Here is a 22,065-nt window from a genome sequence, read left to right as displayed (position 1 = left end):
TCAGAAAATCCAGGGTATGGTATTAAAATCACTTACAATTCATACTTGTAATGAACTGGCAGGGGTGCCTGACATTTAATAACTAATTTCTTTCTTGCTGTATCTGTTTAAATGAAATGACTGCCAAGATCTCAGACTTCCCAAATCCTAGCCAGCCAGGAAAACTAACTGTATATATTTGGCTTAATTTTGTTTTGATGGATAACATGGATAATTTCCCACACTGTTATCACATGGTTTTTAGAAACTTATGTACCAAGAATATTTTTTCTATTTTCTAACACAGAAACAGTTTCTAAAAAAGATTTAGAAGAGGATGTGTTGGTCATCCTTAGAAATAATGATAAAGAGCTTTTAAAATTTGAATGTACTGTCATAAAATATTTGAAAGGCATATAATAGCGTAATTAGGCACAACACCAACATAAATTGTAATTTTTCATTAAAAAAAAGCCTTAGGTCATTTTTATTTTCAATTCAACTAAAAAATGCAAAGAATTTCAGTTAGAAGAATGCAAAAAGATCTGAATTTTGCCTTACTATTACGTTTTTTAAATTAAGATTTTAAAACCCTAGTGCAAGATTACTTTTTAGTGACAGGTGTCTATAATGTAGAGAAATTATGTATTAAAAAGGAAATGGAAGATCACGTGACATTTCAGATCTGTGAGGCTGCATACAATAAAAGATATTTTAAACTTATTTAAAATGTGGGTAGTGTGCGAGATAAATATTCCTTGATGGTCAAAGGGGTGTTTTACTTTTGCTTTCACCTGGCTCTCATTTAGGATGGACACAGGAACGAAGGTAGTTTGTGTGGAAGATCACGTTTATGGACTCGGAATAAAGATATTTGGACATGTGGGAACAGGCTTTTGAAAGAAATTGCTAATTTGAAATCTCTACTATTATCAATTGAAGAAATTGGTTCAAGCATTTCACAGTTCTGTTATCACTAAGAATGTACTCTCAAGTCTGGTAATGCCACTACTGAGTATGTGTCAACTATAAACCTACTGAGTGTCTTCACTTTAAACTAGAGGATTAGAAGGTAGTATGTACTCTGTGGATCAACTCACTTAGAACGAGAAGGCAGTGACTAAGTTATAAAATGTTGACAGAGTTACAATGAAAGTTAAAGCTTGCGTGCACTACACAGGGTTCAAACTGTATGTGTTTTGACTGAAACAAATGATTTTGCATGTATTTTTTTGTTGAATTAATGGCAGCTAGCAATGTGCACAAAAGAAGACACCCTCACAGTGGAAGAATTCCTGTCACTGAACGTGGGGCTTGCTGGGCAACATAAAGTGATGTGAGAACACAATGCAGCAGCTGTCTGAAACATGAGTCTCTGCGAGATACTCAAGGAAAGGCTTTAAAAATTACAGGTGCTGGGCCTATCCCTAAAGTTTCTTATTTAGTAGAACTCAGATGGGGCCCAAAGTTTTGTATTTCTGTCACGTTCCCAGGGGATGTTGATGCCACCATAGCTACCCAGGGCCATTCACTAAGAACACAATACTGGGAGGAAAGCAGGTGATGGTGATCCCCCCCCCACACCCCCGCCTCTCTCTTTTCTTTTGAGACAGGGTCTCACTATGTAGTCCAGCATGGCTGAAACTCATGATCTTCCAGGCAGGTGATCGCTGAGATCCTTTCTTAGTTTAATTTTAATTTTAATCAGGAATTTATATTTTAATCAGGAATTGTGTGTATGAGTGTGTGTGTAAGCTAGAAAGCAGTTTGGAGTAAACATCCAATAATCATATAGTACATTTTGCCTATTATTATTATTGCTACTGTTATTCAGAGCTTGAAGACATGGAAAATAATTTTGAAATAGGTAAGAGTTTTCACTAAGGCACTGCCATTAATCTTTGTAAAGTATGAACTAGGATTACTGTATCAAGAGGTGGTCTGTGATCAAACTTCCAAAATGATTTTTGGTAAAAACACACAAAACAAAACAAAACAGCATGTGACACCTCACATTTCTGCTCTGCAGACACATTAACACGTACAAATACTCATTTAACCTTGACCACAAACAAAACTCAGGGACTGGTTTTACTACCTTCCAATATTGGTTATAGTTAAATATAGTATGTTCTTTTCTTCTCATATAGACAAAATATTTGTTTTCCTTGGAATCATTTTAATAGCAAAATTATAGTCTACAAGGAGGCTTTGTCCATCTTCCAGTTGCCAGGTCATATAATTTACATCCAGCCCCCACCATCACCTCTTCAAAATCTCCAAAGTCTATCAATATGTAAGTTTTTTCTTATGAGCATTGAAGGGGTTTGTTCTCTATTCCTCACCTGTCAGGTTTACTGCTCCATTTTAATGCAGCAAAAAGGGAAAAAGAAAGGCTAAATGTTAGTTGGCAATGGTAACAAGAGTAACCATGACAACCAAGATTTAAAAAAAATCGTGCTCACAAGCAAGGACAGATAACTGACACACACTAGAAAATGACAGCATATTAAAAATACTTAAAGGTCTCCAATCATGAAGCAAATGGGAGGACTTGAGGTTATTATGCTGAATGAAGAATGGGTATGGGTATATGTGTTAATATTATATTCACTTTTATCCATCACCTGCAAAATATTGCTTCAATTAATTACATCCCAGGAGGTGTTTGATGATAAGAGATATAACTTGATTTTTACAAAACATGCCATGAGAAAACTACTAATGTACTTAATAAAAATACAGCAGCATTTCATAAGAGAAATTCATTTATTTAAAGTAAAATGTCTTCAGTTAAGAGGCATGTTATTCATTTAATGATATGAAATATCTGCAAATTGCATTGAACTGCACAAAATTTTTGCACAATTGAATAATACTCCACAATGAAATAAAGTGGCAGAAATGATTTCTTCAAACACCTCTTGACAAGTAAGGCAATCATAAATCTTTTTTTCCAATAGAGGATTAAATACATTTCCAGTTTTGGAAAATATAATACTCATAATTATAAATCTACAGCACATGACCTATCTATATAGCTGGATTAATCCAGAGAAGCATTTTATTACCAGACATTGAAAAGACAGGTATTTTCCTTGTCACAGTGCTGCTGCTTGTTAACACATCTACCTCATGTTCACAGGTAATTTCACCTGTGATAATAAGCTGATTGTTTAAATAATTGTAATATTTTTTGTAGAGACTAAAGCCTTTTTCTGAGAAGAATTCATCTAAACAATCTTCCCTTTAAGGAAAATTGCTAAGTATTTAGTGAGTTCCCAATAGCAAAAAATAAAAGTCCTTAATGCCAATTGAATATATACCCATGTGAAATGTCTGGCACTATGAAATAATACCATCCATCTCTCAAAAAAAAAAAAAAAGAAAGAAAGAGAAAGAAAATCCACATTTAAATTGTACAAACACACACATAAAGAGTGAATTATTCAAATGATGTCAAACTTACTAGTTAATTCCTTTTAGTCTTAATTTTAAAGTGATTTACCTATGTTAAAAAATCCTACATATATGTTTCTAATTTACTCATTTTTTAAATGAATGACTTTATCCAAGAATCAAGTATCAGGAAATATCTTCCTCTGAATGGAAGAGAAACAATCAGTGAATTACCAGTTTTATGTATTAAATGACTGCTTGACTATTCACATGAATACATGTATAGTTAACACACAAATAATTTCCTTTTCTACAGAAATGTCAGCTTCAGCACATACAGGGGTACATATTTGATACAAATATCTAAATTTAAAGGCTTTCAGAACTGCTAAATTTAAATTATAGGCCAAGAGTTTTATTATAGCTCTTGCTGGCTAAGATGAAGGTGATATTGAGTGATGGAATGAACAAATGCAGCAAACTGAGTTTAACATTATTTGATGTGTAAAAAATCATCTATTTAGTATAACTCTGGGCCACCTCTACTAGGCACAAGGGGTCTAATGAGAAATAAGAGTCATGACTTACAGTTTGGTCACAGCAAAGAGTCAAGAAAATGGGCAAAAATGTGACAGAAATGTAATAGGTTCTGTCACAGATAAGGTGAAAGTGCATTGAGGGCATAGAAAAGGGGATCCCAAGGCAGCCTGAACTAGTGAGGAAGAGAAGAGGGGAGGAGGTGCCCGCAGTGCAAAGATTTAGTAGGCAGCATCTTAGCTCACTTCTAAAGGATGAGTTAGAGCGATCCAGACCAGAAGTGGTAGAAGGCAGTGAGAGGACAGTCATTCCAGGCCCAGGGAGGGGCCAGCTCTCAGACTAGAATGCAGAGAATCAGCATTGCCCAGTGTAGTTGGGTGTGGCACTGTGTATATGATGAGGCTGACATCTCAAAATACTCTGGACTGCAGTGAGTTACCTGATGATAACGTGGAAATATGTAGAGTTGATACAAAAAGAGGAAACTAAGGAATCAAAGCCAAGGGTAGAGCTGGGGAAAGCTGGAAAAGCAGAAGTCTATATTTTAGCCATATCTACTTCATGGCCTTTACATTGTAAGCATTAATCTCTTTTACAATGTCAATTCAGGGTGGACTATTATCATTCCAGGATGTAATTTCTGCCTAAAGTGTGCCTTATTTCTAATCCACACTTCCTTTTATTTTTTTCTACAGTATATAAAAAATTTCTCATTCATCATAATATTATTTTTAAATATTCATTTTCTATATAGATAATTCTTGGGCAGTTTTGGGACTAATAACTGAAAAGCATTACATATGAAAGATGTACGGTGTCAAGGAATAGCTAAGAACTTTCAATTACAATGAGTTTTAATTCGTGGGGAAGGATTATGGAGGCTGGATACAGATTTAACAGACACACACATATCAGTCAAAAATAATATAGTACTAGTTTTATTACCTGCTTTTTGATGTTCTCAGGTTATAGAGCACTATTACTAAAAAGTTCAACAGTCTAGTTTACCTACTTAGTTTGTAAATGAGGAGATCTAAGCTCAGAGTGTTGGTATAACTTTCTACCCCATGTAGCCACAAATCTGAGACTTCAACGCAGGCCTCCTGATTCTTACTCCTGTGTTTTGCTACCATCCTATCTCTGGAATTTACATTTTCAAGTCATTGCTTATACAAGATATGTGGTAAAAAAATTATAAAAAGCATAGTCCAAGAAAATTTATGATACTAAAAAGCTACCAAACATATTTTAATTTTCAGAATGCACTTTAGGGCCCTTAAGATGACTGACTGTTATTTTTATCATTGATTATCAAGGTATTATAGGTGTACAATTTACTAGAATAAAAAAGTTAAATTAACAGAGAGACAAAAAAGAATATGCTATTTCCACACTTTAATATAATGGATTAAAAAAAGTCTCAAAGTTTCCTCACATAGTTGTGTAAAATATACTTCTTTATGAACAAATCATCCGTGGTTACTGACCTATTTGTGATACAAGTGTTTTTTCTTAAATAGGTACATCAATGTGAATTAGAATTATTTTATGCTCATTCTCATCTTAAAAGATTACTTGCATATAGGAAGTGAAATTTTAATGATTACAGTAGTCATAAGGATAGTTTCAATTCCAAGTTATTATCAATGACCTGTGTATAAACTGAAAGGTGTCTAAAAAGAGGGAATGAAGTGTTTATTATATAATTAACTTTGTTCAGAATCCAAGCTATAAAAGACACTATTCATTGGGTACAGAAGTTTTCCTCTTGAACTGGCTGATGATAATCAAGAAGGACATTGTTGGGTCTACTTGAATTTCAAGTCAGGAATGTTCTTTACTGCTGAAACAAGCATTTCTATTTCAGAAACGCTTCATGGGCCTTCAGATGGTTAGCTAAATATATTTAGCATTCGAGGATGTGTGCATTTTCCAACAATTGCATTAGATGACGCTTACATATGGACACATTAAAATGCAATACTTTTTAACAGAGTCATAAAAATCTTTAAATCAATGCCTCTTTTAGCAGGATTAGGAAAAATTATAACTGAGTTGATTTTGTTTTCAGGCACATGCAGATGAAGCAAGGAAAACTTAATTACAAATCTTTTAAAACTATCAGGGGTATAGTCCTCTATTTCTTCACATTTACACAATCGATTCACAAATATTACACACATATCTGTTAAGTGGTATGAGTAACAATAGACAGTTACAGTCTAATGAAACAGAACTTGAAAAATGAGGCATGCATTCTGTCCATTTTTAGTAATGAAGAAATGTCACATGAAATGGTCTAAAGATACATCTGTCAACATGCACTTTATTTTCTGTTCTGACTCTTGGATATGACCATGTGAACAGGCAATTCCAAGAAAACAATTTGAATCCTAGTTTGGCTTTTTGATTACATTCTCTTCTGTTAATACCTCCAGCACCCAAACAGGAAAGAACATCAGGTTCTGCTTGGACTCAAACAGGATCCATGCTTATTTTGGGGACATGTGATTAGCTCTTCCTTCCTGCCCTTATCTCTTACACAGGAGAGAGGTCAAAAGATACAGCAGGCTCTGTAAGATCCACACTAATAAGATATGGATTGGGATAGGAAGATTCAAATCATCAACTAAAAGGAGATTCTTGCCTTTGGTAACCTGCTTTCTCAGCTATTTGATGGCCTGGGTAAATGAATGATGGCAGTGATCAATAATAAAAAATAACAATGGACATTTCTTTCATTCTTTCTAACCCCAAAATAGGACAGGCAAATTAATGGATTATGGTTCTGAACTTCTTTCATTTGTCCTTTATTTATCAGCCCTCTTTCATGCTACAATAAAATGGAAGAGAGTCTGTAAGAGAGTTTTTCAAAACAGAAGTATTTTGAAGAATTTTTTTAAGAATCAAGATAAGAGGTTATTTTAAGAAAAGCCTATTCTAAAAACATAAGAAGAACAGGGAATGTGGGTAGAAATAATTAACATAAAGTCTCACAAGGAGCTATATGGGTAAGAAAAAGAATTAACAGAAATAAGATAATCAGATTAAACGTGTAAGCAAGAATAAAAATGAAGACATTTTCATTGGATTTTGAAGCACAATATGATAGGAAAAGAGGAGGGAGGGAGGAAGAGGGAGAGAGAGAGAGAGAGAGAGAGAGGGAGAGAGATTGAGAGAAGCTACTTTGTAGTAGAATGAAGAGATAATCTTAAAATAGCAGCATTCCAAACCATGGCACACTACAAAGAGAAATGGGACCTCAGACTAAAGATTTATGAAAATGAAATTTCTATTAAAAGAAGAAATAATTGATATTAAGGCAGGTAACTTAGAATTTAGTTTTTATAAATGTTTAAAAATCATATCACATGCAAATTTTATTTTATATATTGTTAAATAATTTATATTATTATAATTATAATTTGAAGTCTAAGGATTGAGAGGAGTAACTGCAAATGTCCTCAGTCCCAACAAACTACAAGTGACCTAAGGGGGACAATTCTGGCTCATACGTATGTAATGGAGGAAGGAGCAGAATTGAAAAAGTGGAAGATCAGAATAGATATGGATTATTTTATCCTAATCATAGCCAGACACTAATCAGGTTACTACTTAGGAACAAAGGGACTGAGGTTATATTTTTTAAATTGGAAAATGGTACTTTCTTATCCCCCCTTCTTAGACATAGGTGAGAATTTAACAGTGAATATTTGGAATAAAGAGATGGAAGAAAGCTAAGACAGAATTCATTCTCCATCTCTTTTTCTTTCTTCATTAATTCTTCAGTTCAGGTACTTTTGCTAAATGTTGAGAAATAGATACAGGGAAATATTTCATCACATGTGCAAATTAGATTTAGGAAATGGATTCATTGTTATGGTTTAGATGTGTGTTGCCCCAAAAAGGCTCATTTATTGAAAGGTTGTTCCTTAATAGGTGAAAACTTTAGAAGGCAGGACCTAACAGGAGGAAGTAGATCACGGGGAACTAGTCCTTGAGGGAATATTATATCTACTTCTTCCTCCATTTCTCTCTGCTTCTTGCCTGCCATGTTGTGAACTGCTCTGCTTTACCATGCCCACCCTGCTATGATGAACTGAAACATGAAACTTGAGCCAAATAAATCTTTCTTTGCTTATGTTGTTTGGTCACAGTTACAGAAAAGTAACTAATACAATTCTAAATGTAGAAAAATGTAATAGTGTTCAATCATCTAAAACAATAAAATTAAAGCTTGCATGGAATGATCTAATTGAGAATGCACTAACATCTCAAATATCATGAGAAGTGCTCATCTATACAAAGCCGCATAGAGGATAAGCTAGGCTATGTATATGCTGGACAACAAATTCTGTATCACATACTGAACAGGATTCTAAATAGCTTATGCTATACATTTTGTTCTAACTCTAATGGAAACATTTTTCCAACAACCACTGGGGCTGCAATCAAGTATTTCTTCTGAAATCAGCCACATAATGACCAAAGAGCAACAATTATGTCTTCAAAAATAAGGCAGCCCCCAAAGTTGCAATGAAAATATTGAGCAAACCTACCTTTTATAGAGAAGAATAGCAATGACAATGCAGATGATAAAGACCACTGCAAGGACAGGACCTACAACCCAGATCAAGCCTTCCTCTTCATCTGTAATTGGCTGTGGATCCAGATCCATCGATACAACAGGGTCAGAATAGGGACTGGTTGCATACATCTTCTGAGGAAAAGCAAAATCTATTTTAGTTAAAAATATAATGATTTTCTTGAGTGCATTTTAACATTAGAAGGAATAAAATATCCAGGTGATGACAAGTGAATGAAGCAATATTAGTCAAATACAGGGGAAAGGAAGGGAAGGAAGAAAAAAAAAGAAAAAAGCAAGAAAGCAAATTAAGAAAGAAAGAATGAAAAGAGATTTGGCAATTATCGGTTTCTTTACAGAATGAATAATTTTTATGTTATAAACTATTTCATAGGTACTTTTTCATTGGATCTCTATACAGAATATTGAAAAATTTATGAATTACAAAGAATCAATAATTAACTGTCACAAAATGTTCAATGAACATTTAAATTTTACCAATGTGTTAGTTATTTTGTGAAAATCAAGAGAAATATTAGAGTTCCAGATTCAAGGTATTATAGGTTGAGTAGCCCTAATTCAAAAATCTGAAATCTAAAAAGCTGTGAAGTCTTTGAATAATTGCAGAACATTTCAGATTTCAGATTTTTAGATTAGGGATGTTCAATCAGCAAAGTCTGTGCAAATATTCCAAAATCCAAAAATCTCTGAAACTGGAACACCCTGGTCACAAGTATTCTGGATATGAGATACTCAGTCTATATCACTTCAAGAGATCAAAGTTAAAAGGTAAATATTTACACAAGGAAATAATTGCATTTAATCAAATGTTAAATTTTGGCAGCACTCTCTACAACTGTGTGTTATTAGGTCAAACAATGGATGGTTAAGTCTACAATTTCAAAAAAGAATTCCAATGTTCAAGTTATAGATGGAAGATGTATAGAACTGAAGATATATTCCTCTAAAACATAGAATTCTTAGAACTTAAAAGGATTTACCATTTCCTATTTGGTTTCATTACAGTTAATAAGCTCAGATGTTGCTTAATATACATCCCCAAATTACAAGCTACTTGGTTAAGGAATGAACTGAATGTCTATGAACTTTGTTTCTATAATATTCTATTTTGTTCTGTCTTATTTTAGCTTATTTTAGAAAAGTATTCTCTTGACTCTGTCCCCTATTAAGGTCTTTCTTTACTCTCCAACTGCAACAAACACTAATCCATAGTCACTGCTTCTCCTCCCCTTTGTTCTTCATCTTTTCTTACTTAAACACCACCATTGGTCCTATTATCTCATTTGTCAAATATTATTGTCTTAATTCATTCAATCCTTATCCTTCTAGATATCTTTTCCAGATTTGTTGAAGTTGACCAAAACTTTAAAAAAAAGTCTCATCACTGCCTTTCCTAATTATGTACTCAATGAGCTCTTTGCTAACACTTCTAGCTGCTCATGCCCTGTTGAGTTCATTGCCTCTGCCTGTGTTTGATGGGCCAAGATTCTTAAGTTTTGCTTTCTACTAGCTTATTTTTCTCTTCCTTATCTGGTCAGGACATAACGATCTTTAACTACCAGCCTCTGAGTAGATTACATTCCCATTAATGCTCTTAAATCCAGAAACTGTACTAAGCTCCAGACCTTCTTTTTCAATTGTCTCAACATGTACGCACAAATGAAGAAACACCTACATGTTCCTTCTTTCTAGATGCATCTTCCGTCCAACACCCAATTTCTCTCATACTCTCACTAGGAATAGAAACTACTGACTTTACCAGTCAGTTATTCACAGGTTTACCTGCTATTTTTCCATTCTCATAGGTACCATTTTTAATTCATACTATTTATACTAAGACTTCTATTCATACTAAGACTTTCTTCCTTCTTCTAATAATCATTCATATTGCTAGAGTTACTGTCCTAAACTGCAAATACAAAACCTTCAAGAGGTTCTAGGAATCTTTGCTTGGTTTCCCAGAGACTTCAATGATTTTCCTTTAAATTCCCTACTACATCTAACCTATTCTACCACACAGAGCTTTTTGTAACTGCTCCCAAAATGTTCTGTCCTTGCTCTTTAACACCTTCACAAGTTCTACAACATTTAGTTTCTAAAATCCAACTACTCTCCAAGGAGCCACTTAAATATTGCTTCCTTAACTGAAAGAAATCAGTCATTCCAAAAAATTCAGGTTAAAAATAACAAATTTAAAGATTTTATTTAGTCCTTTATGCCTTTTTAAATGGCATTCACCAAATTCTACTTTATTTGTATATATGCTTCATTTACTTTAATGAAACTTTAAATTCCTAGAAGGGAGAGGTTTAACGTACTACTTCTGTTCATAGGCTTAAAGTGGCTAACACAGAAACTTCTCACTTAGTGGGTTCTCAGCAAATCGTTGCTGAATAAAACAAAAAGCTGATCTTTCCAAGATTTGGCCAAGATTATCAAAACATGAGTGCAGGATTGGTTGAATGGCTCAAGCAGTAGAGTACCTGCTCAGCAAGCATGAGGCCCTGAGTTCAAACCCCAGTACCACCAGAAAAAAAAAACAAAGATACGAGCGCATATGCTTGTTTTCATAATCGGTAAATATATTTAATTTTTAACTGCCATCTTTTAAAAAATTAGTTTTAAGGCATGTATTCTGATTTTAGTAACATAAGTTCAGGAGACAAGCAAGAGACCACTTTGGAGAGCAAAATATTTTCATTTTGCTCTTCTCCCTCTATGCTTCACTTGCCCAGGAAAGAAAAAGAGACTGACTAGACTTTCAGATTTTCTAATGTATCAACAGAAGATGAAAACCCAGAATATACTTCTAAGCTTCTCAGAAGCAGCTAAAAGAAAGAAAGAGAAAGGAGCAGAGAGCAAGAGCAGGAGGGAAGATGGACACATATGGTATAAGAGTTTACATAAAAGACTTGGCAAAGAGACTGTATACCCAAGAAACATGATCTTATATAACTGTTTGTTTTACCTTATACCCACCTCAATTTTGTAGGTTATGCTCAAATTGAGAGATAGGAGTAAGCAAAACTCACTGATTTGAAATTCTTTACCAAGAGCCTTTGAGATAATAATCTTAGTCAATCAAGATGGAAATTTAAGCAAAGGTCTTCCCAAAGCACATAGATTTCCAAACCAAATCAGGAAACAGAACCATGTTAAAATGAAAAGAAAATAAATCCATAAAATGATATCAGTCTCATGAAAAGTAGAATTTGCTTGATGGCTGAGACTAATACAAGAGATTAAATAATTTAGAAAGAGTTCTCTGATATTCTTTTAAATAATTTTATATTATGGTTTATTTTCACAACAATATTCTTAAAATGAAGCAATGAATTAGGAAAAAACTTGCATATTTGTTGGGAGAGTGGGAAGAACTATTTGTTGTCTCTGCAAGTTGCCAATCTACCCCTAGAATAGTTAAGAACATTACTGATGATTAAATATACAAACGTGTAGCTTACAAAAGGACCACATTACTGCAAAATTATACTAGTTGGATGCAATTCTCAGTTATGGCAAATACTGTTTACTTTGACAACAATGTTAACAAATATGATGGAGAAAGGGGTAATAAAGAAAACAAATTTGGAAAAAACTCTTAATTCTATATAATTAACATATAATATATAATTATATAATATAATTAAGGAAACAGCAAGATGACAAACTGCTCCTGGGGGAGACTTAGTAGCAAAGCCTCAGGGAATGGCATAGTCTACATGATCAGATGAGAGTGTTCTTTTCTAGATTCTCTGATCTACCTCAATGTTTTATATGAGCTTTCCGAAACGTTCATAGAGCTATTTAAGGAAAAATTCTCTTGAGTATATGTCTTTTTTTTTTTTTAAGAAAAAGATGGTTTCCCATTTCCTTGATGTTCTGCCTTAATACCTTCAATTACAAAGAGAGCAAGTCCAGACATCAAAATTCTAGGAAGGCTGTCACTTTGATTTGCAATGACATTCTGCACACAAAGGTAAACCAGGCTGCCTTTGTATTTTGATTTTTCATGGGGGAATTCCTTCAGTTATTTGATGAGAGGCCCCATGATACAGGCTAACATCTGATATGGAGAAACCTTTGATACAACCTCGGCTTCATACATACAGAAACCAGCTGACACAACTGAGATGCCATGCCTGGCACATTTAGGTACCAATTAGAAAGATACAATTTGGGATATATACATTAAATATTAATGTGGACTGCCACTTCAAAATCTACTCCCCTTGCCTTTGACAATTTCTTTTTCTTTTCTTTAAAAATTCAAAGCAACTGAAGCATAAAATGACTAAGGGCAAGATAAATTACATAAAAGCTCATTATTTAGAGTATGTTAGGAATTCTCCCTTTTATTGAATTATTTTCTGACATTCTTGGCTTTTCACTGATAAAGTCACCCGTAAACTGCTATAATTAAAAAAGCTGGTTGTGGTTGCATTGTCCAAGACAGACCTTCTGGAGAGTCTAGCTAGAGGCACTGAGTCCTCACTGGCAATTACAGAACAATAAATGCAACCACATCCCAAGCCAGTATTTTCAAATATTTGTATATATACTATGTTAAACTGCAGTGCATGTTGGTTCCTATTGTAATCACATGGGTTAATGTCTACCAGGTAGTATGTAAGTTGAAAACAATATTTTATTTTAGTTTTTGGGAAATAGTCATTTTAAAAAGATGAGAGATTATAAATAGTGATGGATGTGACACCATGCTAGGTACACTACATTGAGAAGTCTGGGGAGCTATGTCCTATCAATTTGGTATTTTCTACAGTAGACATCCTCCTGAACTTCCTGTGATCAGAAACATCATGTTTTTATAATGTAGTGTCATGTAGTATACACAGCAATGTTGGAAGAGTAGGTAGTCTATTGTTACACTTAAAAAACAAATGACAGCTCATGAGAAATACTTAGTATGGATAGACATAAATTCCTCCAAATAACCACATAGTATGCTGGTGAAAATGTATAAGCATAGCATAGGAAACAGATGCCATCATAATTAACTTACAGACTCTGCATGTTCCATCACTGCTAACACAAAGAAGACATATTCTTGACCGCTTTGGAGCTGCTTGTTTGTAAATCCACCATAATGCTTGTCATCCCCCAGGGTGAACTCAGTGGGAAGGACATCAAAGTGAGCTGCGATATATGGCTTTAATTCAACTTCTCTCCCATAACGGATGCTTCTGCGTTTCCTAGATATCTCCTTAAGCAGCTTAAGAAAAAAGTGAGAAATGGAGAAAGAATTATAAACAACAACCACCCAATTTATTGATGTTTTAAGGGGAGAAATTAATTGGGGACCAGGAACCACCCAAATACCATTTGTCTACATTTCACATAGCATGACAGCATCACTAAATCTCAGTTCTGAGCTTTCAAACACTTGTCTTCCTGCTAAGGTAAGATACTGGACTGCACTCACGAGGCCCAGGCTATGAGCAAAGGGCAATCAGATCTTTACTGGTAGTGCATATCATCTCCCACACTAATAAAATTCTTGTCCAAAGAAAAAGTCAGCTTGATTCATAAAAGCTTGGCCTTGCAAGAAACAAGTAGTAACATTAGATAAGGCCATGTAAAGCTTCAAATATGACTACATTTTTGGAAAAGTTAGGTCCATTTATAGAATTTTCAGTAATAAGATAATTTATATGATGTAAACTCTCTCAAATAAGCAAAAGCAGAGAAACAGTCAATGATTTTTATTTATATATATTAAATAATCATTGTCACTTATTTAATAATTTCTGGCTTCATTTGCCTCCTTGATTAATCCTAATTGGGATTCCTTACCTTTTACCATGCACCCAACATGTCCTTTACACTCTAACTCTCTGGGCAGATTGAATATCCAGGTATGTAACATGTCAGAGTGAATAAAAATAAATTTCAATATTCTGAAGAAAACCAACATTCATATATATATATATATATATATGCAGACATATATATATGATGTATATATAAGATCATTCTTGTATTTCTAAAAAAAGTAGAATTTATTTTTAGGTAATATATAGTTTTACAATGACTCATCAGGATAAAATCATATTAATGATAAAATAATTGATTTGAAAATAATGTCAAAGTTATCTGTCTCCTCATATTCCATAGTGATATTTTATAATTTTAACTGGGAAAATATCTGTATAAGTCTAGGATGCTCTTTGAGGTAAGTGGCAACTTTTAAACAGCTTCTAAGAAAGTAGTTTTTCTTGTTTTAACATCTGTGCAGCAATTCACAATAGCCAAGTTATGGAAACAGCAAAGATGCTCCACAACTCATGAAGGATCATGAAGATGTGATATTTATACACGATGGAATTTTACTCAGCCACAAAGAAGGACGAAATTTTGTCATATGCAAGTCAAGGGATGGAACTGGAGAACATCAACTTAAGTGAAGTTAGCCAGGCTCAGAAGGCCAAAAATCACATATTCTCCCTCATATGTGGATGATAGACCCAAACCAAATGCAGTAATATTATTGGACATGGGTCACACACTAAGCGGAGAACATGTACAGGAGGAAAAGGGAAAGGGAAGGAAACCTACAACTTGAAAGTGTTGATGTGCCCACTGTAGAGGAGTGAATAAAATAATCTTAAACTGGCAGAGGCTACTGTGGGAAGGTGACCGGGAAGTAGTGAAGAGGTCTGACAGAGATGAACCAATGTGGGTTGTAATACACATATGCATGGAAGCAATGCTAGGAATCTCTCTGTATAGCTATCCTTATCTCAAACTAGCAAAAACGCTATGTCTTTCTTATTATCTCTTATGTTTTCTCTTCAACAAAATTGGAGAAGAGGGCAGAACAGGTTTGGCCTAGAAGTGAGGGGGGTGGGGGAAAAGGGAGAAGGGAACAGGAGATGGGGGGGGAGATGGCCCAAACAATGTATACACATTAAGAATAAATGAATAAACAATAAAAAAAAGTCTGTTCAGAAAAGGCTATACCTATGGGACAAACTAGAAAAGGGCTGTGTACCTAAAGGAAAACCCTGTCTTCATCTTGATAAACAAAACTAACATATTTGTGAAAACTTTGCAGCAACACCATTTATAATCCTTGATTTCATAGATGGAATGGAAATTGGAAAAACCAGAGTGATATTTACTTAAAAAGAAACACTGGCATAAGCAAGGCCAGGCTTCTTGTGATGCTAACGGCTGTAGACTATGATAAACACTGAATCTGTTAACAATCAGGCATTATGGTCTCTTCTACACTGAGAGTTGCAAGTGGGCTCTGCTGGCTCAAAATTATACCCTAGTGATCTCAAAAACAGTCTTTTGGTTATATAGTTGTGTGCCCATGTTATTTGTCAATATTTAATTTAAAATGCTCTAAAATTTTCTGTGAAATTTGAAATAAATTGATGCAATTAAAATTACATGAAATATAAGCCATTGTATGAAAAGCATAGTAGAATGGATATCATCTGTCTGGCAAACTTGGGCCATCCAGTGATACATTCAGGTAGGTCCATCAATTACTCACCAATTGGCCAGTGAAAAATGCAAGAACAGAAATTGAGTATTATCTTTAAATTCTGCTGTCAAATGTAGGTCTATTTATAATATTGGTGAGGATAATAATAATAATAGACACTAATTACTTCCTCGACAATGTTCCAGGAAGCCTAATCATGCATTAGTTCATTTATACCTCATAATAATCATAGAAAAGTAGATCACAATTATCCCCATTTCTAAATGAGAAAACTGAGGTGCAATACAAAGTCTCAACATATGATTAAACTCAAATGAAATTACACATGAGACTTTTCAGCCTTATTTTTATTTAGTGGTTGCACAAAATCAAGAAATCAAATGCTACGTTCAGACTCTGATAATCTAAATTGTTTTAACTCAGTCTTTACTAAGACGTATAATTTTTGTGCATCTGCTCTCATTAACTCAGATGAATGTGCTATTTCCTTTTTCTGGATTCTTTTAACATGCTAATTTAAAATTTCTGGTGCCAAATATTTAACGTAATACTCTACTTGAAAAGTCATTACAAAGGTTATTTGTTAGTCTGCAGTAAATGATGATACTCTATTACTTCGAGGAGACACACACTGCAGATGAGCTGAACAGCTTTTTGAAGTTGGTTAATCAAAAACATTTACCATCAGTTGTTTATACGGCTGTGTCCCTTCTTCTACTTCACTGATCACACCCTACCTTGATTTTATTCATATTTCAGATGTAGGCAGCTGTCATAATTCATCCATATCATTGTCATTCCCAAGAGTACCTTCTTCTAAGGTTTACTTGGTAAACTCTGAGGTATAAAATATTTGAGTGTTTTAGTGTTCCTTAGGTCCAATGATCATTCATTAGGGTCAAATTTGGAACATGACCCTGGTCCGGATGTCCGTTCTAATTTCTGTAGGATAATTCCTGTGTTATACTTTAAATGGTACATATGAGCTCAGAGGACACCAAAGTTAACCAGTATGCTGAAGTTACAACCACAAATGACTACATTATTTTACAACAAGTCTTTGAAGTACAGTGCAATGAAAAGCTTATGATATATTACATGACCTGCCCTGGATTAAATACAAGTAACATTTTGGAAGTCATTGTGCCCAAAATTCAACCACCAGTGCCTACTTTGCCCAGTTTGACCTTGAGGAGTTCCAGTGTATGAATTTATCATGTGGAGAGCATCCGCAGACAAAGAATAAATGAATTCAGAAGATAATTTTGAGAGTAACTCTGTTTAGAAAGCCTCTTTCAATTTTTTATGGGCCTAGATGTGAGGCATACATGTGGAAATCCCCTTAGGCCACCATTCTCTTTGAGGATATGGTTCCAACAATTTGAATTATAGGCCTTTCTGAAAAATTACTTGGTCAAATGCATTTAAGAGAGGAACACTGCTTTGTCAAACCTGGCAGTACCAAGCTATAGATAAAATTACTACAATACTTTTATTATCCATGGTGAAGGAAAAAAAAATCCTGTCTGCAGGGATCTGAAACTGAATGAGTAAGCATAAAGTGAGGCCATAGCCTACTTTAATTTGTTCCCCTCCACAATAGTTACAAGATGTATTGGAGGTAATTCCAGAAGATATATCAAGGGCTTTGGATCTTTATCAGAAATAATTTTCATTTTCCAGTCAATGCATATCTTATTTCTTCCACCATTAATTCTACAATGTGGTCTCAATTATATCAGTATGAAAAGTGGGAAACAACCCAACCTGACCCAAAATTTTTGAATTAATAAAATGTTCTTTATCAAACTATTATACAGATTAATGCACCACAACTTGCAGGATGATTAAAATGACCCTTTGTTATGGGAATCGGCAGCATAGACCTGTAGAATTTAACTGTAAGAAAGTTCAATGTCACATAGCCCTATACCTTAATCCATTAGTACTGATGTGCGTTGTAGAGGTTAAAACCTGGCTGTAAAAGAGAATCACTTCCTATTACTTGATATCAAATGGCTTCATGTCTAAAGAAAGCTTATTATTTAAAGGTATTTGATGTCATTTTGCCTAGGATATCATTGCCTTGAAAACTTTTTAAGAGGTAGAAATAGTCACAGATTTACAAGTTGTCTTTGCATTTTAATTCCAATTCTGATGAAAATGTGGTGACAATTCTGTAATTCAGCTAAGAGCTGATTAAAATAGTAAAGACAGTCTCATAATTAACAGAATGGTCAGATGCAAATTAAATCATATCTTGCTTCAAAATTCTTACTGACAAATGGATGATTATTTTGTGTTTTCAGATGAAGGATTACAGTTTCCATCAATACACAGAATAACGATCTTATTTCTTTATTATTAATAGATAATTAAATTGATAACATACCTAAATTACTTGACATTATTGAAGTGATGTGTCATACCCCTCCAACGATCAGCTAATCATTACAAAATGACACAAAAGCATCAGCCTAACCTTGAAATCATCTCACCTTCTAAACATGATCAAATAGAACTTAGATAAATGAATAGGTGATGATGAGTCCCACTTCTAAAGAGGATGTATACCTGCCAAAGGACCCTTTCAGCCCTTCTTTATCAGATCACAGACATTTTTGAGCAGAAATGTTTCAAATAAACATCACCTCCTCAGAATGTGATTATGAAATTATTTCCCTTAATTCATGAATTTTAATTTGAGAATATCTAGAAATAATAGGTTGGGCTGTAAGTGACATGTTTTAAATAAACCAATAAATTAAATTATCTTATTTCTCCACATGGGGGCCTTTTCTATTGTTCTACTGGGAGTACTTTGTGGCATTTATAAAAATTCTTACGATATATCACAGTTGAATTCACCCACTCCATCATTCTTCTTTATCTCCGCTCCCTTCATTCCTAGAATAGTTTCAACAAGTCTCATTTTTCCATTTACAAGCATGTATACACAGCATTTCCACTATATTCATCCTCCTATACCCTTTCCACATTCTTCTCCCTTCCATTAGTATCAACCACCCAGACAGGACCTGTTCTGCTGTCTTGATCTCCAATTTTTTTAAAGAAAAAAAATGACATTTTTGTTTGTTTAAGATAGCTATCCAGTAAGGTTCCTTGTGATATTTCCATGTATAAATGTATTATAATTGAATTGGTTCACCTCCTCTATTTTTTTCTTTTCTATCTTAGTCAAATGGTGGCCTTATGACTGTACTTAAAACAGCATCTTATTAAAATAAGATATCTCCTGTACTTCAAATGTGAATCCCACCCATTAGCTTGCTGTGGCCCTCTGGGAATTTAGTTTAATACATTGTTAGTGATCAAATCATAGTTTGATCACTAAAGAGAATCCCCCATCTTCATATTATGTATTAACTTTTGAAAAACAAATGCTTTTTAAAAAGGAAGTATTAATTAATGTACTGACTGTGGTGATTTAGGAAACTAAAGTCATACTGTTTAGAATTTGCTGTTTTTTATTGTTCTATACTTTTGGCTTTGCTCAAAATTTTGTAATTTGTTTTGTTTTACTCCATGATTTTACATGCGCTTTTGGTCATGAAAACCTACAGAATAGAAAATAAGGCAAATATTCACTAATCAGTAGAATCCTGTGAAAAAATGGTCAAGGCCACATAGTACATCAAACGAACTCTGCTGTTAAATGCAATTTAGCATTTGTAACAGCTTTAACAACTGTCAAACTAATGAAGGATCTTGGAATTCATATCAATGATGATTAAGTCTTTGCTGACAAGTTATTTCACCTTTCACACTATTGTATCATGTTTTACAAGGGGCAAGGGGCAAAATATTAAGGCCAACAAAGATTGGTCAGGTTGTAAGCTTTATTGTAGCTTAATGTCTTTTAATTAAAGCCAAAAGAGCTTTGCTGGAATCCCTGGAGTATAGCAGGCCCATAGTACTGAGCCATCCAACCAGCCAGATGTGCACAAACCAGCACATGGAATAGATGCTGAAAGACCTCCACAGAGAGGAAATGATATTTAATAAACTAAGTAACTAATGAAAGACATAGTTACCTCATCCAATTCCATTTCATCTGGACTCTCCCATGGCTTGATAAATTTCCCACGAGATTTCTTCAAAGGCACAATTATTATGTAGTAACCTCTGCACAGGATTGGATAGAAAAAAAATAGGTTAGGTTAGAGGGGAGAGAAAGTGGACATGGTCTTAAATCTTCCACAGAACAGTGGTTGAGACTGAAGGCAAATTATGGATGTAGAGTGACATGTCCATTTCTTACATCAATGACTAAGAAGCACCTGTTTGTTCACTTTTAAAAACAACATGGGTAGACATTTATGTGTGACTTCAATGATCTTGTATGGTAATATCACCGTGGTTGGCTGCTCGTTATTAGCTCTCATAAACTGGGCAGGTGCAGTTTGTTAGGATCCTTGTGCTGGACACATACAAGGCTGGTATATTGAAATCTACCACTGTAAACTGCTGAACCAAATACTTTTTATGACATTAACTTATAAGAGGGTTTTCAAAAAGGGTAGTGTATAATAAAATTACTCTTAGCTCCCATAAATGTCTTTTATTTTGTTCATAAAAATCTAAAATATTTTTATTTGGATAAAAACTTAAAAACTACTCATAACCTCAGGACAATTAAGTAAAGTAAGAAGACATAAAAGTTCCTCTTTCTTTTTACCCATCATATTGCAAAACTGCAGTACGTTAGTAATGTAGAAATTTTAAGATGAGTTCTACCTAAAAGCCTTCCAAATAGGTCTCAATATAATATCTATAGAAAAAAACACATGTGTGTCAAGAATGGGCAGCTAAAACATAAGTGCTGTGTAAAGCTATCTGTTCAATGATATAGGATACAAGTAAAATTGTTTTGTAATTTCACTGCTCATACCAATCTTTAGTATTAACTGTGTAAGAAATTTGAACACTGTAGATAATAACTAACACATTAATCACATCCTAATTCTCTTGTATTATATAAAATACACAATCTTGTTTTGCTCTCCTATAGCACAATCTTTCAAGGATAGCCTAGGTATAAACTATAAGTCTAGAAGATCAGGTCACATACAAAAAAGATTGGGAGCAATTAAATAATTGCCTCAGTTAAAAAAAAAAGACGGTAAGGGATCTAAAGCCTTTGCAATGGTTATCCTTTTTTCTCCTTTATTGTGTGTATCATAAAGTATTTTTTAAGGACTGTATAAATGTGATGGAGATTACTCATAGAAAACACACACATACACACATGCATGGAAACATGTCACACACCTTTAAAAGGCTATCACATGGGAGGGAAGAAATGATCATCTCTCTCCCACATTATATCACAGAGACCAAAAACATGCACAGGAAAACCACTTTTGGCTCATCTCAAAGCACAACCTATAGCAAACTCAGATACAGTCCAATACAATAGCCACTGGCCCTCTGTGGCCACCAAGCATTGAAATATTTCTGGCCAAAATTGAGATGTGCTGTAAGTGTATAAGACACTGGATTTTTGAAGAGTTAGTATAAAAAATATAATGTAAAATACCTAGTAATTTTATAATAGTGATTAGATAAAATTCTGGATATACTGGGTTAATTAAAGTATGCTAAATTTAATTTAATAATTTAAATTTAATTTCACTTGTTTCCTCTTACTTTTCTTACTGTAGTGAAAATAATTTTACATGTGGCTCTCATTATCTTTGTTAGATGGTGCTACTCTAGAGTGTTGTGGAGAATGTGGCACCTGGAGGAGGTATACCTGTCCCAGAATTTGGGCTCTGCTACTAATGTGCTGAGAGATCTCAGGCTGCTTACTTAATATTCTTAAATCTCAGTTGTATATTCTTAAAAAAATGAGAGTCAACAATATCAGACTGTTATTTGAAGGAAATAAAATAAATGAACTCAGACTATTTAGTACAGTGTGGGCAGCACATAGCACTAAACACATTAGCTGCTACTGGTTAGTATGACCGTCATGGTGGGAGAGATGAATCGGAGATACCTTTTTCACTAGGACTGACAGAATTCAGTGAGATGTAGGTAAAAG

The 22,065-nt window shown here is 34.1% G+C and overlaps 1 protein-coding gene across 22 annotated transcripts in view; it reads right to left on the bottom strand.

Moving 5' to 3' along the window:
- Ptprd (protein tyrosine phosphatase receptor type D) overlaps positions 1-22,065 on the bottom strand; it is a 1,026,094-nt gene that overhangs the window by 125,420 nt on the left and 878,609 nt on the right. For 9 of the 22 annotated variants that reach the window (XM_074051871.1, XM_074051876.1, XM_074051885.1 and 6 more), the window contains 4 exons: positions 20,054-20,144; positions 13,545-13,754; positions 8,475-8,635; positions 2,325-2,339 (listed from right to left, as the gene is read on the bottom strand). In XM_074051871.1, coding sequence (XP_073907972.1) covers positions 2,325-2,339; positions 8,475-8,635; positions 13,545-13,754; positions 20,054-20,144 — 477 coding nt within the window. The remainder of the gene's footprint in view (positions 1-2,324; positions 2,340-8,474; positions 8,636-13,544; positions 13,755-20,053; positions 20,145-22,065) is intronic. The other 13 variants (XM_074051880.1, XM_074051887.1, XM_074051884.1 and 10 more) reach the window with 4 other exon arrangements.

The sequence above is a fragment of the Castor canadensis genome, chromosome 13, assembly GCF_047511655.1.
Source record: "Castor canadensis chromosome 13, mCasCan1.hap1v2, whole genome shotgun sequence".
Classification (NCBI taxonomy): Eukaryota; Metazoa; Chordata; class Mammalia; order Rodentia; family Castoridae; genus Castor; species Castor canadensis.
The sequence above is the reverse complement of the archived record's forward strand: the minus strand, read 5'-3'. Positions and strand labels throughout refer to the sequence as shown.